The 12,933-nt window shown below is 41.9% G+C and overlaps 1 protein-coding gene across 1 annotated transcript in view; it reads left to right on the forward strand.

Annotated features, from left to right (window-relative positions):
• Positions 1–12,312, forward strand: part of ITPR2 (inositol 1,4,5-trisphosphate receptor type 2) — a 487,108-nt gene extending 474,796 nt beyond the window's left edge. Inside the window, exons 56-57 of the mRNA XM_063115575.1 lie at positions 8,952–9,113; positions 9,795–12,312. Of these exons, the coding sequence (XP_062971645.1) occupies positions 8,952–9,113; positions 9,795–9,881 (249 nt within the window). The 3' untranslated portion in view covers positions 9,882–12,312. The remainder of the gene's footprint in view (positions 1–8,951; positions 9,114–9,794) is intronic.
• The last annotated feature ends 621 nt before the right edge of the window (positions 12,313–12,933 follow it).

Here is a 12,933-nt window from a genome sequence, read left to right on the forward strand (position 1 = left end):
ACTTGTTCCACATCGAATTCTCAGGCTGGAGGATCCGATGGGCCACTCTTCGGTCATGGGACTGAGCTCTAGCTGCCACAGGGAGGACAGACAGACTGTCAGCCTTTCCAGCTTCTGTAGCAGAAGGCTGGACCCAGCCTACCACCAAGACCCCATAGTGATGGTTTCCTTCAACACAGGAAGGAGCTTCAGATTCTGGGCAGCCAAATGTTGGACAAATGCCCACTTGAGTATTCAATACTCTTCAAAATGCTTTGCCCCAATCTTACCATAAAGAAATCTCCGTTTTTTTTCTATCCTAGCGAGACTTGCAAATGCTCCTACTTCAAATTATTTGCAGAAGAAAACAAGTATCTATGTTCTTTTCATAGAGAGGCCAAGAGATAATAACAGATTAAGATATGGAAATTAATAAATAATAAGATAAGAAAGCGTTAAAGTCCCAAGGAGAAAAATATAGATTTGGTGAAGTTAATAATAGACAGGAAGAGAAAAACACAAACAGGAAGGGACATGAATGGAAATCGATTGGCTCACGGTTCTGGAAACTGGGAAGTCCGAGACTGAGGGGCTCACATCTGGTGAGAGCCTTCTTGCTGTGTCATAATGGGGTGGAAGGGCAAAGAGAGGGTAAGAGAGTGTAAAAGGGGCCCTAACTCCCCCTTTTATAAAGAACCCACTCCCTCGATTATGAACCCGTTGCTGCGATCACAGCATTAATCCATTTACTATGCCCACATGGCCTAATCACCTCTTAAAGGTCCCACCTCTTAATATTGTGATAATGGCAATCAAATTTCAACATGAGTTTAAGAGGGGACAGACATTTAAACCAAAGCAAGTTCCGCACTCACCTGCTTCAGTCGGGCTCCCTACAACCAGGGGGCCTGCAGGGTCAGACATAACGTGGCGGTGGGCAGTCCTGTCCTCCAGCAAACTTTTTATGGGATCTGGTTGTGCCCCCTCCCACCATGGCTGTGCTGCACATAAAGCCAGGGGGCTGGAGAACCAGATAATCTCTCAGTCTCCTCCAGCTATAACTTTTTGATTCTAAACCTGAGCTCTGGTGAGATCAATAGTCTTGTTAAGTCATTCTCATCCCCACACTCTCCTCCTTCATCAACACTTTCACTGGACCTGTTTTTCCCTTTGCCTTTGGGAGCAGAGACTGGATTAAATAGGCCTTGGCCCTTGGAGTCTCCCAGGCCAGCTTCTCCTTCCCATCAGCACACTGAAGGTGGTGCCACACCCTGCTTAAGGAAAGGGCTCCAGCCACTGTGCAGGTTGCCTCAGCTGTCCACAGATACTTTACAGTCGCATAGTGTTTTATAATGTTCATACCACTTTCACGTACATAACATAAACTTGATCTTTGAGCATTTAGATTTTAAAAATATTTCAAGGTATGGTGATGACACTCTAAAGGGATTCATTGCTTTGCAAAATCTTTCAATACAGATTTTCTTTGGATAACTAACACATTTAAAATTTCTCAACCCACACCAGTTTTATAATCCACCACATTTGCAGGAACCTACCAGTTGCAGAAGGAAGATACAGGGAGATGCAGACACAGAATAAACAGGGAGGAAGGGAAGGAAGATAGAGTTAAAAGGGCTGGAAGTTAATCCTGAGTCCTGTAACATGTGACTTTTCTAATGGAACAAGTTTACTCTTCTTCCCTCTTCCTTTTTAGAATGAGTTGCCAGGGTTTTCATGTATTTGTCAATCTAGGAATAGTGTTTTACTTTCAACAAACACAGCTGGATCCTTCCTCTGTCACCTGCAGTCCTTCATGTTTATCAAACAAGAGTATCTTTCCCAGCGCATCCTTTCTTCCTCATGAACCCAGGTCCTGCCTCTGAGCCCCTGTGACAACGAGCCTTTTTGGTGCCCATCTCCAGCAGTACTTGTCACATACAGGTGAGGGGGAGTGATCACTAGGAGCTGGGCTGGGAATGCAGTGTGGTTGATATCCCTCAGTTTTTTCAGATAATGCCTACCTTGCCCTGAAGGCCACCATGTTGGCGTAAGGATGAGAAGCCCACCACACCCCTACTGAAATTGAGCAGCGACTGGGATGGGGTACATGAATCACTCCCCCTTAAACAATTACTGTGATTTCAGAAGGAATTCTTGTTCCAGGTTATTTTCCTAGGTCTGAAGTTCCAGGAAAAAAGGAGTGGGGTCTTCCCCTCAGGGGCCTTCCAGTAAGCAGGTAGTCATTGCATTGCTAGTGTTCCTTTTTAGAGCCGTTTCTGCTGACATGTTCAGACCAAAAGTGCAAAGAGAGGAATACAGTAAGTCATGCTGAGGCTTTGGGGAAAAGGTTATACTCTTCTGCCTAGGAGGCATTTCAAATGAATTTTAGAATGGAGAAATGCAGCATAAAAATAGGCTTCGAAGAGGCTGGTAACCAAGAAAAACCTTAGGAAATGGTCTCATGACAGTATATTCTAAGCATAGCCAGAAAGTCTGGAAGCAGAGGTGAAGGTACATCTTTAATGGCTTATTGGTGTTCCATTACAATACACAGTACATTCAATGTGTTGCCCCTCATTAGCAGTATTTTAGAGCATTCTGCAAATTAGCAGCGAGCAGCAAGCATTGATGCATTTCCACTGGTACCTGCTCATGGATCTGTGATACGATGCCTGGGGTTTGTGTTTCTGACATCAGTAAGTAACCCTTTAGAATACCCCAGGAGAAGTAATCTAGGGTGTTCAAGTTCTAGTAGTCTCTGTTTGGAGACTCAGTGTTTTCTTTGGCAAACATTGACGTGTCCATTAGACTAGAGAGTAGTTCAATGCAGTGAAAGTAGAGCAAATGTTCATTTGAACAGGGTAAGGGCCAAGGCCTGGCTTAGCCACTTCCACCACGCATATGACCTTGGGCAAGTAACTAATCCTCTTTTTGCCTCAGTGTTGCCACCTGTAAAATGGGACAGCAACAGTTCCTACCTGATGGAATTGTTGTGGGTATTGGTCATAGCATAATTAAAGTGGCTGACACTTGATAGGCAGCCAACAAGTGTGATCTGTTACAGTGAAGAACTACAGTGCTTGCTTTCTCTTCAGCACACCTACAGTAAGCATTTAATGTGTACCCAGTAGAGCTAAAAAGACACAAGACAATTTCTCCAGTGTTTGGCTCACAGCAATCAATCTCATTACTTCTTAATCTCAGTCTGATGTGGAGAAAAATGATTACACTCTTTATGTTTTCTGGAGCCTGTGGTCAATTAGGTATCAACAGAGATAGATTATGTAACAGCCATCCCACTATGTAATGTGGAAGAATTTGTCCAAAATTAGAAATCAAGGGCAGGGACCTGTGCTGTTATCATGTTGTGAGACCTCAAGGAAACCAAAACTTTCTAGGTTTTAGGCTAGGCATTTGCAATGTGCTGGGTTTGAAACATATGGTTTCAAGGTTGCTTCTAGCCTTAATGCTGTGTTTCTGTTGGCTCACTTGGTAAGCTCAAGCTTCTCAGCAATTTGATATTTAAAGCTTTCCTTGCATTCATAGGTCACAGAATGACGAGCTAGAAGAGTCATAGACACTACCTAGGGTAACATTCTGGTTTTACAGATGAAGAACCTGGGATTCAGATTAAGGCTTTTTCCCCTTTACACAGCATGGCTAGTTTTTGGCTAAGCTAAAACCAGCACTCAGGTATCCTAACACCTAGATCTGTGCTCTTTCCATTATACCACATTGTCTCTTTCCCATAAATAGGTACCATATTTAAGAAACAAACATGAAAACACAGCACACCTGATCTTTGACTGACACTGACAACATAATCGTTTTATTAAAAAACTACAAAATTTAATAAGTCAAATTAATCGGACTGTTGAAAAGACTATTTGAAAGATTTTACACTTCTATCTATTGATCTTCTAGTTATCCAGAAAAATACATTATTTTTAGAATTTAGGGATTCAAGAGGGTTATGGTTGGTACGCTCTGTGTGTCCTAAAGGGACTTCTCAGAGACATATCTTGTCTACTTCTGAGCTTTGCATCATAGAAACCTTAAGAAACACCGAATTTCCGCTCACTAAGCTACTAGGTTCATACATTGTAGCCTCAAAGTCTAACAGTTAATCCACAACTTCCCTGTCTTTATACTACCCGGTGGTCAAATATTTTCATTCCTGGTGAAATAAGGAAATGATTTCACGTTGACTAACCAAAGTCAACATGGGAATCTAATAATCATCTTCTTGATCACAAGATGTACGTAGCCTATATGAGTAAACTGAAAAATAACAGATGAAATCAAACAGCTTTTCTAGATGCGAGCACACTACCAGCCAAGTGGTGTCCTGCGAACTAGTAACTGCTTTGTGTGTCTGTCCCGTCGTTCTGGTGTACGCTAAAGTCACCTCTCTCCTTACCTTGCTCAGATGAGCCTTGCATGGAAGCCATTAGAGCAGAGACAGGAACTTCTGGGTGTTTAATCGAGAGTTACTTTCAGTGGAATAGCATATACAGCATTCTAAGAGCACTACCGTATCTGAGTTAATTTTGGTGAAAAGAATGTACTTTCTTCACTAATGCTGAAGAAAAATCAATTGAGGAACGGATTTTTTGAAGCCTCCTTTATTTGAAAAAAAAAAGAGGATAAAAACAACCAATTTAAGTTGGTTATTTTTTTCACTGTAGTGAGAGATGTATAACATTCAACTCTGGCCCCTTCAAAATTAAGAAAAGAACCCATAAAACATTATTTAATATTGAAAAAAATTTTTTTCTTCTTCTTTTTTTTTTTTTTTTTCTGTGACCGGTAAGGGGATCGCAACCCTCCCGCGCTCAGCCAGTGAGCGCACCGGCCATCCCTATATAGGATCCGAACCCGCGGCTGGAGCGTCACCGCGCTCCCAGCGCCGCACTCTCCCGAGTGAGCCACGGGTCGGCCCTAATATTGAAAAAATTTTTAATTACACATTATATTTTCATTTCAGATTATGGTCAGTTGATTTACAAGGGAAGGGAGAAATGAAACAAGAAGAAAAGTAGAAAAGGCTGAGAAACAAGCAGAGATGGGTACAAGCGAAAGCAAGGAGGATTAGAGAAACCAAGAGGGTTAGAAGAGAGGATGATTTATAGGGACTAAGAGAGAAGACAACAGGACTGTGTAGCTTTCTACCCAGCACTTACACACAGCTTGTCACTGTTTCTGTCATCCTTTGATGGAAATCCTACTGTCCACCTATAGGCTATAAATTCCACGGGCACGAGACTTGTGCTGGGTTTTGCTCTCTGTTGTTTTCCCTGTGCCTAGCACAGACACAGGAAACACAAGTAAGAATTATTAAGTGAGCGGGTAGACAAAGAACAAATGAAGAAAGAGAGTGTCAGGAAAGAGAGTCCCGTGGCCCAAATGGCTCCGGTCATGGTCCACTGAGAGTTACCATTGTTTCCTGAAAAGCAAGAGCCTTGGACGTGACTGACCCTGGCCGCTGGGGTGCCTGCAATAGCAATTCTTTGGAGGCAGTTTCACAAACTTTCACCTATGCTTTCTTTGGCAGAGTAAGTCTGCTGAGTATTAGAACAACATTTTGCCTCTGTTTCTTTTGGAAACTCTGAAAGTTGATGTTTTCACCATTCCTCGTGTTGGGTATCAGCATGTCACCTGGTACCTTCTCACCCAAGCCCAGTCACCTGATGCCCCCAAATTCTTCTGCTCCAGCACCATTCTGGAATATATATATAGACTAGCTCTCCTCTCCCAGAATGCTGCCCTCTTGATTCTCCCAAGAGGAGCCCTGTCTTAGTCCATTTTATGCTGCTCTAACAGAAAATACCTGAGACTGGGTAATTAATACTGAACAGAAATGTATTGGCTCATGGTTCTGGAAGCTGGACAATCCAAGATCAAGGTGCCAGCATCTTGCAAGGGCCTTCTTGCTGCATCATCACATGATCACATGGCAAAGGCAAGAAGGTGAGAGAGGGCAAGAGGGGGCCGAACTTGCCCTTTTACATGGCACCAATCCCACCCATGGAGGTGAAGCCCTCATGGCCTAATCATGTCTTATAGTTACCACTTCTTAATACTCTTACAATGCCAATTAAATTTCAGCATGAGTTTTGGAGGGGACAAAATACAAACCATAGCAAGCCCCTCTTCTTTTAGCCCTCCGGTGGCAGCTATTTTCCCAGTCCCTCTATATTATGGGTCCTAGAAGAGGGTCGGCAAACTCTGGGCTCCCTGTCACCAAGAAATCATCACACCTTCAATCTTTCATAGAAATGCATTTTTTTCTAGTCTTTTCCTTCACTGTCCCCCAATACCTCCTGTTCACTCTTGTACATTCTTCACAGATTTTGGCCTCTGGCTGCCCACAGCCCCTCATCCAACTACTGATCTCCTTTGGGGTGACTCAGGAGCTTTCTGCACAATTCATCCAAAAGATTAGCCTTGGCAAATTCTGTGATTTTTTTTTAATGGTAAAATATATACAGTATAACATAAAATTTACCACTTTAATCATCAAAGTGTACATTTTTGTGGCCCTAAGTACATTCACATTGTTCTGCAACCATCACCACCATCGTTTCCAGAAATTCTTCATCTCCCCCGCCCGTCCTCATGAAACACTAACTCCCCAAGGTCAGCAATATTGACTTTTGCCAGATTTAAGCCACTCTCGCCACAGAGTTTTCATTTCCTGAAGTTGCTCTCCCTTCAGAATTTTAAATTTCATTGTTCTATTTTCTGTCCGTAGTCTCCTGTCTTGTCAACAGACCTTGCTACGTACAGATCTGAGCTAATCCACTTGCTAGCCTCAGTTTCTTCATTTGTAAAATTCAGATAATAGATAATACGGTAGACAATATAGGTGCCAGGTGGGCAATAGAACCAAATTTCATTGGATCACTGAAAGGATTTACGTGCTTACAGAGCATTTAGCACAAGCCTGTTCTTCATCTCTCCTACCGGTCCACACATTAATGTTCCTTACTCCGCCCAATGCCTCGCTGACATTCGCAGCTTCCCTGCACTTTCATCTTTCTGATGCCCACTCCAGGAAGACACAGCATCCTGCACTAGTCCAGCTCTGTGCCTTATCTGCACGTCCACCTGGGCTGTTGGTGAACAATGGTCTTTGCTGCTGGTCTCTCACGCAGTTGGACCATCTGTCCTACACTGCAAGCGTTTAGTGGGTCCCTATTCGGTTTCCTCGGCCCTTTCCCCACAACAGCTTTTTCCCCTTTGCTCCATCTCCCTACCCTGCCACTGCCCCCAATGGTAGGTGTCTGAGGTGTCTGTCTCTGTAGACCACAGTTCTTACACTTTAGTGACATAGGATCATGCACCTCCCCTGAGGTTCCTGCCTGGTAAGAGGTGGCGGGGTTGGAATCTGCAGTTTTAACGAGCAACCCCAGGCATTTTAATGTAGACAGTGTGCAGTCCATTCTTTGTGGAGGGCTGGCTTAAGCCACAAGTTCTTTGAGAAAAGACACAATTTTATCTGACTTTTCCCTCTAAATATCTGACAATAGATGTTGAAGAATTGATTGGATGAATGAATCTGTCACTCTGCACTTCAGAGTAAGTTACTGTTCTCCTTTGAAATGCTAATTAGCTACAGCTGTTTAAATGCAGTTCAGAACTCTTCAGTATATTTTCTCTTTAAACCTGTATCAGCCCTTTTCACTGCCATTGTGGGCAGGAAACTGTAAAGAACTTGTTATTCCCTGACTAGCAACAACAAAAATCCAGCCCAAGAGCAAGTAAGACTGAGACTGCAGTCCAGAGATACACAGATTGGGCCTTTCCCCTCTAATGCAGGGAAGGAAAGTGCTCTGAGAATTCTCGTTCTAGGGGTCCCCCAGGCAGAGGGGGTTGTGGCCACTTCAGTGGGCTTTTCTGGAATGGAAAGAATCTTAGCAGGAAGCTCACTGCTAGGGATGTTGGGAGAAGGTGATTAGAGAACCAGGTGGGTGGGTTGAGATAAAGACTGGCACATCCAATCAATGGTGGAAAGCCTTCAAATGCCAGCTCTGCCATTGACATGACATGGGGAATTAAACAGTTGAAGCCTCTTGTTTCCTTATCTGTAAAATGGTGACAATATGATTTACTTTGCAAAGATTCTTTGAGGATTGAAAAATGTAATATAAATAATGCACAGTGATTCTTTGATGTTAGGCAATCAGGCAGAGTTTTTAAGAGAGCTGGGTATCTGTCTGTCCCTACCACAATGGAGGGGAAACGCATATACACGCGCACACACACACACACACGACACCCACACCCCACACCTACACTCAGTCTGCCAAGAAAAACGGAAGTCTAACTTTGGGGAAGTCTAACTCTATAGCCTCACCCTGCTGTAATAAAATGTTTCCAAAGGGAGCAGACAGAGTAACCTAGGGCCGTGCCCTCCTGCTCCCCTCTTGCCTGAGTGGACCGCAGAGGCGGCAGAGCTGGTGGGGAGTCTCTGCTGCGGAAGTGGGAGGTAAACCAGAGTGGGTGGCTGGAACTGAAATATTTCTCTTACCACCCTCCTATTCCGTCACCCTATGTCTTCTGTGCCAGGAGGAAGGAGAAACAGCTCATGCCTATGTTGTACCCACCCACATTTGGATCTGCTCTCCCAGCCTCCAGACCCCCCATCATTCATCAGCATTCACAGTCTGCCCGCAGGGCTCATGTGCTGTTCTAAATGCTTCCCCCGGGACCTCCCTGAGAGCCCTTAGGAAGTTTGTTCCATATTTGAGATCTTCCCCCAGCCCATGAAAACCAATGTCCAACCCCCCTGCGTTCCCACCCTCCGCCCCTCCCCACGCCTAGCCAGAGAGAGCACCTTTTGGGCTGAGTGCTGAGAGACGTTGATTTAAATGTTAATAATATGAACAGCTATGAACATTCTTTATAGGACTTCACACTCCTTTCCATACTTATTCCCTTGTTCCTGCACATTTATTTGCTTTTAGGAGAAGAATTTGGACTGGTTTCCTCGGATGCGAGCCATGTCCCTCGTTAGCAATGAAGGTGACAGTGAGCAAAACGAGATTCGGAACCTTCAGGAAAAGTTGGAATCGACCATGAGTCTGGTCAAGCAGCTGTCGGGGCAGCTGGCGGAGCTCAAGGAGCAGGTCAGTGCGCTCAGGGAGATGGAGATAGCGTTGGGTGGGTGGAATAGTCGCCACTGAGGGAGGGGTGACCCGGGGACTCCTGGGAACAGGATCGTTACCCACAGAGGACTGTAGACTCCAAAAAATACCCTTCCATTGTGCTGGAGAACCACATTTCAGCAAGCAGGTACTTCCACTTATCCCGCCTTGCTTGCCCTTGTGTGACACTTCTTCTAAGGAAGGGGAAAGAAGGAGAAAATGCCAAAATACAAAGAGCTCTTTGCATTTTTTGATAGAAGATCATATTTCCTGCCATGATAGCAATTACTAAACTTATCATTCGTATCTGTCACTTCAATGCTATAATCACCTCCTTTATCATATAAAATTGTTAGCATCCGTAAAAATATCAACAGTAACCCTGGAGCAATTAAAATGATTGTGCTAATGGTGACAAGGATGTGAAGAGCAAGATCTCTTTTAAAAGAACCATGGTGTCTGCTTCCTCACCACGGAGAGGGCTTTTCTCTTTTTCTCTGTTTATAGAAATTCACTTAAAAAATAAATTCCCTTTTATTGACAAGCATATTCTATATGATGCCGGACAGTAGGTGCTTGGGAACTATTTTATTACCCCACAACTGTTGTGGCCCATCAGCTCTAAGAAAATCAGCTGAACACGCTGTCTGTCTTTTCCCCCAGATGACAGAACAAAGGAAGAATAAACAGAGACTGGGCTTCCTCGGATCAAACACACCCCACGTGAATCATCACATGCCACCACACTGATACCATGGGGGGAAGCCGTGACTAGCCTTTCATCAGTGTCCTGCCTGATCACTGAATAAAGAACTGAGATGGAGGGGCGTGAACAGTGCCTATTGTTGAAAAGTTCAAAACAACCAAGTGCCAAGATGCTGGGTGGGTTAGCTCCAAGAACAATTTCTAACTGTGTTTTCATGGATGAGAAGGCAGCCGCTAGAAAGCACACATCACACATTCTTAGCAACGTGAAGGAACTTGCTCGAAAGACTTAGAGAGTAGGGAGAGGCAGGGTGGAAGGGGATTTGCGGCTGAGAACTACCTTCTGCCAAATCGACTGCAGTCAGTTTTGTCTTCAGTGCTGACTACAGCCTCTGTTGGTGTTGCTTGGAATTTATTTCTTTTCATTGTGGCCTATAGATCAGTGATTCAAGAAGTCATACCTTGGTGGCTAAATTTCACTAAGGAAAATGAACTGAAAAGATTAAAAATGAGAGAGGGGAAGAGAAAAATGTTAATACTTCCAAACCATAGCTGTCACAGGGCAATTTCCTCATTTATAACATGAGACACAGTGCATTTGCAGCTCTAGAAACTCAGTGCTTTGGAGCGTCTGCCCCTCACACTGACAACATAACTGGAATGTGATTACTTTCTCTGGGATTGAGACAGGCTCTGTCAATGTGGAGTGCAAAAGGAAACTTTCCTATAACTTGTTAAAAACATGTTTCAAGTCATATATAGGCTAAGATTTTAAAACGTTTGGGGAAGAAAAAGCCAACAATTTGCCTCAGGGAAGAATTTTTTGAGAACATATGTATTCTATTAACATATATAGACATTAACAAATGAAAACACTTAGAGGTGACAGGAAATATTGAGAAATGTATGACGGTGGCATTGCCTTTTATAAACATGGAGGAAAAGCTCTGATTCATGTTTGCTGTGTTTAACTAACTGCTTAAAGAACTGAGTGTTTTTATTTATGCTGTTCCTGTAGTTAGGGGAAAACATCCAAGAAATTTATTGAATACTCAAGAAAATGCAGCATTTCAATTGCATATTTAAAACTCTATCATAAGGGCTTTTCAAAATGTAGAAAGACAATAATCTCTAACCCAAATTATTTTTCATGTTAAATCCTGGAATCAGAATTTGTCAAGGGAGAAAATAACCTGACATGATTAGATTATTTTTAGAGACTATACATTTGGAATATTAAAGCAAAATATGGATAATGAAAGTGTTAGGAAAACTGTGGGTGACAAGAGCGAAGGCATGTTACACTAGACTGGGAAATGTTTGCAAGTTGACCTCTGGCTTCTGTCCCACAAGAACAAAAAAATGCCTCCAGAGCCTTTAAAGTCTCAGGTATTACCACCAGATTGAAGGTCCAGATAGGGTTTGCTATGACAAGTTTTAAAGCTTTTGGGTCCTTCTAATATAGTTTAAGCTATTGGTTCTTAAAAATCCCAAATCATGGTCTGTGTAGCATATAAAGGGAAGTCTGAATCAATCTTTATTACACACACTGTTAAAATGTAGACTTAGAACAAAGCTGTTGGAACCCAGAGCAACAAATTTTTGAACTGAATCTACTGGTACCACCCAGAACCACCCCAAAGTAAGAATTTCTCCCTCTGCTGTGAAATTATTTTCCTGACCAGTAGCTGAAAAACCCTAACTCTATGATGCAAAGATACTAAGAAATTCTGATATATGTATCTGCATGCAGTGCAGAATTTTGAAGCTATAGACATTCAATAAATATATGAGAAATTTAGCTGTCACTCAATTACCCTTAGTTCTGTATTAAAACTTTAAACTGTATCACGTTTTTAAAATGGCTTTAACAGTAAAAGTAAACAAAGCAGCCATTTTTAAAGTCCAAGATCATCATTGCTATTAACAGTATTAGGTTAAAAGTATACTTTAAGACATTTTAATCAGGCAGACTTTTGTGGATAAGGAAAAGAAGAGGAAGGTGGTGAATATTGAGCTCTTCCAATATAGGAACCTGTCTCAATTTCAGCACAAAATAAAATATTTGGATGTCCGAACTAAAGGTCAAGAGAAGAAATTAATTTGTACAGATGTTAGCAACCTATCTTTCTAATGATGAACTGTCTAGTCTTTTCTGACACTGTGATAGTTCATTTTATAGGGAATAAGCCATTGGGTATTTAACTGTTATCTGGAAGCGACTTAAAGTCTCCAACCATTGTGTAGTGGCAGCTCACTGTTTCACAGCATGTTTTATCCTATGGGAAGTATTCAAAAGGGATTGCAACTAACAGGACACTTACTTCATCAAAATTTAAATATTTCTCAGTTGGGTTTTTAATACCACTTTCTTTCCTGCCTAAATGCTTAGAGATTATAAAGCAAAATAAACAAACATAAGCAAGCAAAAAAGGCACTTTCCAGGACATTAAACTCATGATGGACAAGATAATAATGGAGAAATTTGCCATTTATATAATGTTTATATAAATTATATAATGTTGTATATAATGTTTGTTAATGCAACTGGAATATTTGACCTAGGTGAGTATCAATTAACATTCTCATATTTATATAGTGATATTAAAATAAATACAATCATTTTGACTTTGAGGTTAAGGGAGATTTTTGAAAATATTTAGTTATTAAAATCCATATTGGTTTAAAAGTATCAGTTTCTGCTGAATATTTTTTTAATTTCAAAAGGGTTTTGGTCCCCTAAGTGCGCCCTTCTGAGGCTCAAGAGTTTAATGCAAATATATTTTCTGAATTAAAATATCATTTTTAGATGAGAAAATACTATATCATATAGGACTATAATGTTAATAAATAAATTGTATGCATGCAAAGATTTATCATATTTTCTACCCGTTAAAAAAGTTAACTTAGAAAAAGATTGGCCAGTTAGCTCAGTTGGTTAGAGCATGGTGCTGATTAGACCAAGGTCCAGAGTTTGATCCCTGTACAGGCCAGCCACCAGAAATAACAAAAAAGAGCTTATTTCCTCTCATATTGACATTTTTCTGTTGGTAAAGAGGATGCAGTTGTTAGTAGATTGTTGATAATATCAGGAAGC

This window comes from Cynocephalus volans, chromosome 12, assembly GCF_027409185.1.
Source record: "Cynocephalus volans isolate mCynVol1 chromosome 12, mCynVol1.pri, whole genome shotgun sequence".
NCBI lineage: Eukaryota > Metazoa > Chordata > Mammalia > Dermoptera > Cynocephalidae > Cynocephalus > Cynocephalus volans.